This window comes from Egretta garzetta, unplaced genomic scaffold (assembly GCF_000687185.1).
Source record: "Egretta garzetta isolate BGI_Z169 unplaced genomic scaffold, ASM68718v1 scaffold944, whole genome shotgun sequence".
In the NCBI taxonomy this organism is placed as follows: Eukaryota; Metazoa; Chordata; class Aves; order Pelecaniformes; family Ardeidae; genus Egretta; species Egretta garzetta.
In genome coordinates this window covers 11,826-12,247 of record NW_009259332.1, presented here as the reverse complement: position 1 = coordinate 12,247, position 422 = coordinate 11,826, and the positions used below count along the sequence as shown (strand labels likewise).

Below are 422 nucleotides of genomic sequence, written 5' to 3'. Positions count from 1 at the left end.
CCTCCCCTGCCTCCAGGGCCAGGGCGGGGCCGCCTGCATCGGTCCCTGCTGGGGAAGACACGGCCGGTGGCGGAGGGGCCCCCAAGCCCCCCAGCCCCCCAGCCAGCGCCCCTGGCCTTGCCCAGCTGCTGCCGGAGGTACCTGACGTGGGGGAGTCCCTCGCTGCGCTCTGAAGTGGGGGGTCCACATTGAAGCAGAAGGTTTGTGGCTCTGATGTCCCCCCGTTGTCTTCAATCCCGTCCACAACTCTAGGGCAGGGAGGGGGTGTCACCATTCCCAGTGGGCTCCCGGGGGCCCCACACAGCCCGGCCAGCGCAAACGTGGCAGCAGGACGAGCCACCGGCATGTTCCAGCCTCACCTGGGGCTGAGGTCCGGGGGGCCGTAGGCGTGCAGGGGGGGGATGAGGGGGTTGGCCGGCCGC

The 422-nt window shown here is 71.3% G+C and overlaps 1 protein-coding gene across 1 annotated transcript in view; it reads right to left on the bottom strand.

The window, feature by feature from the left end:
- The window catches only part of KCNH4 (potassium voltage-gated channel subfamily H member 4), a 12,678-nt gene that overhangs the window by 4,703 nt on the left and 7,553 nt on the right, over positions 1-422 (bottom strand). The window contains 2 exon segments of the mRNA XM_035892367.1: positions 142-248; positions 360-421. Of these exon segments, the coding sequence (XP_035748260.1) occupies positions 142-248; positions 360-421 (169 nt within the window).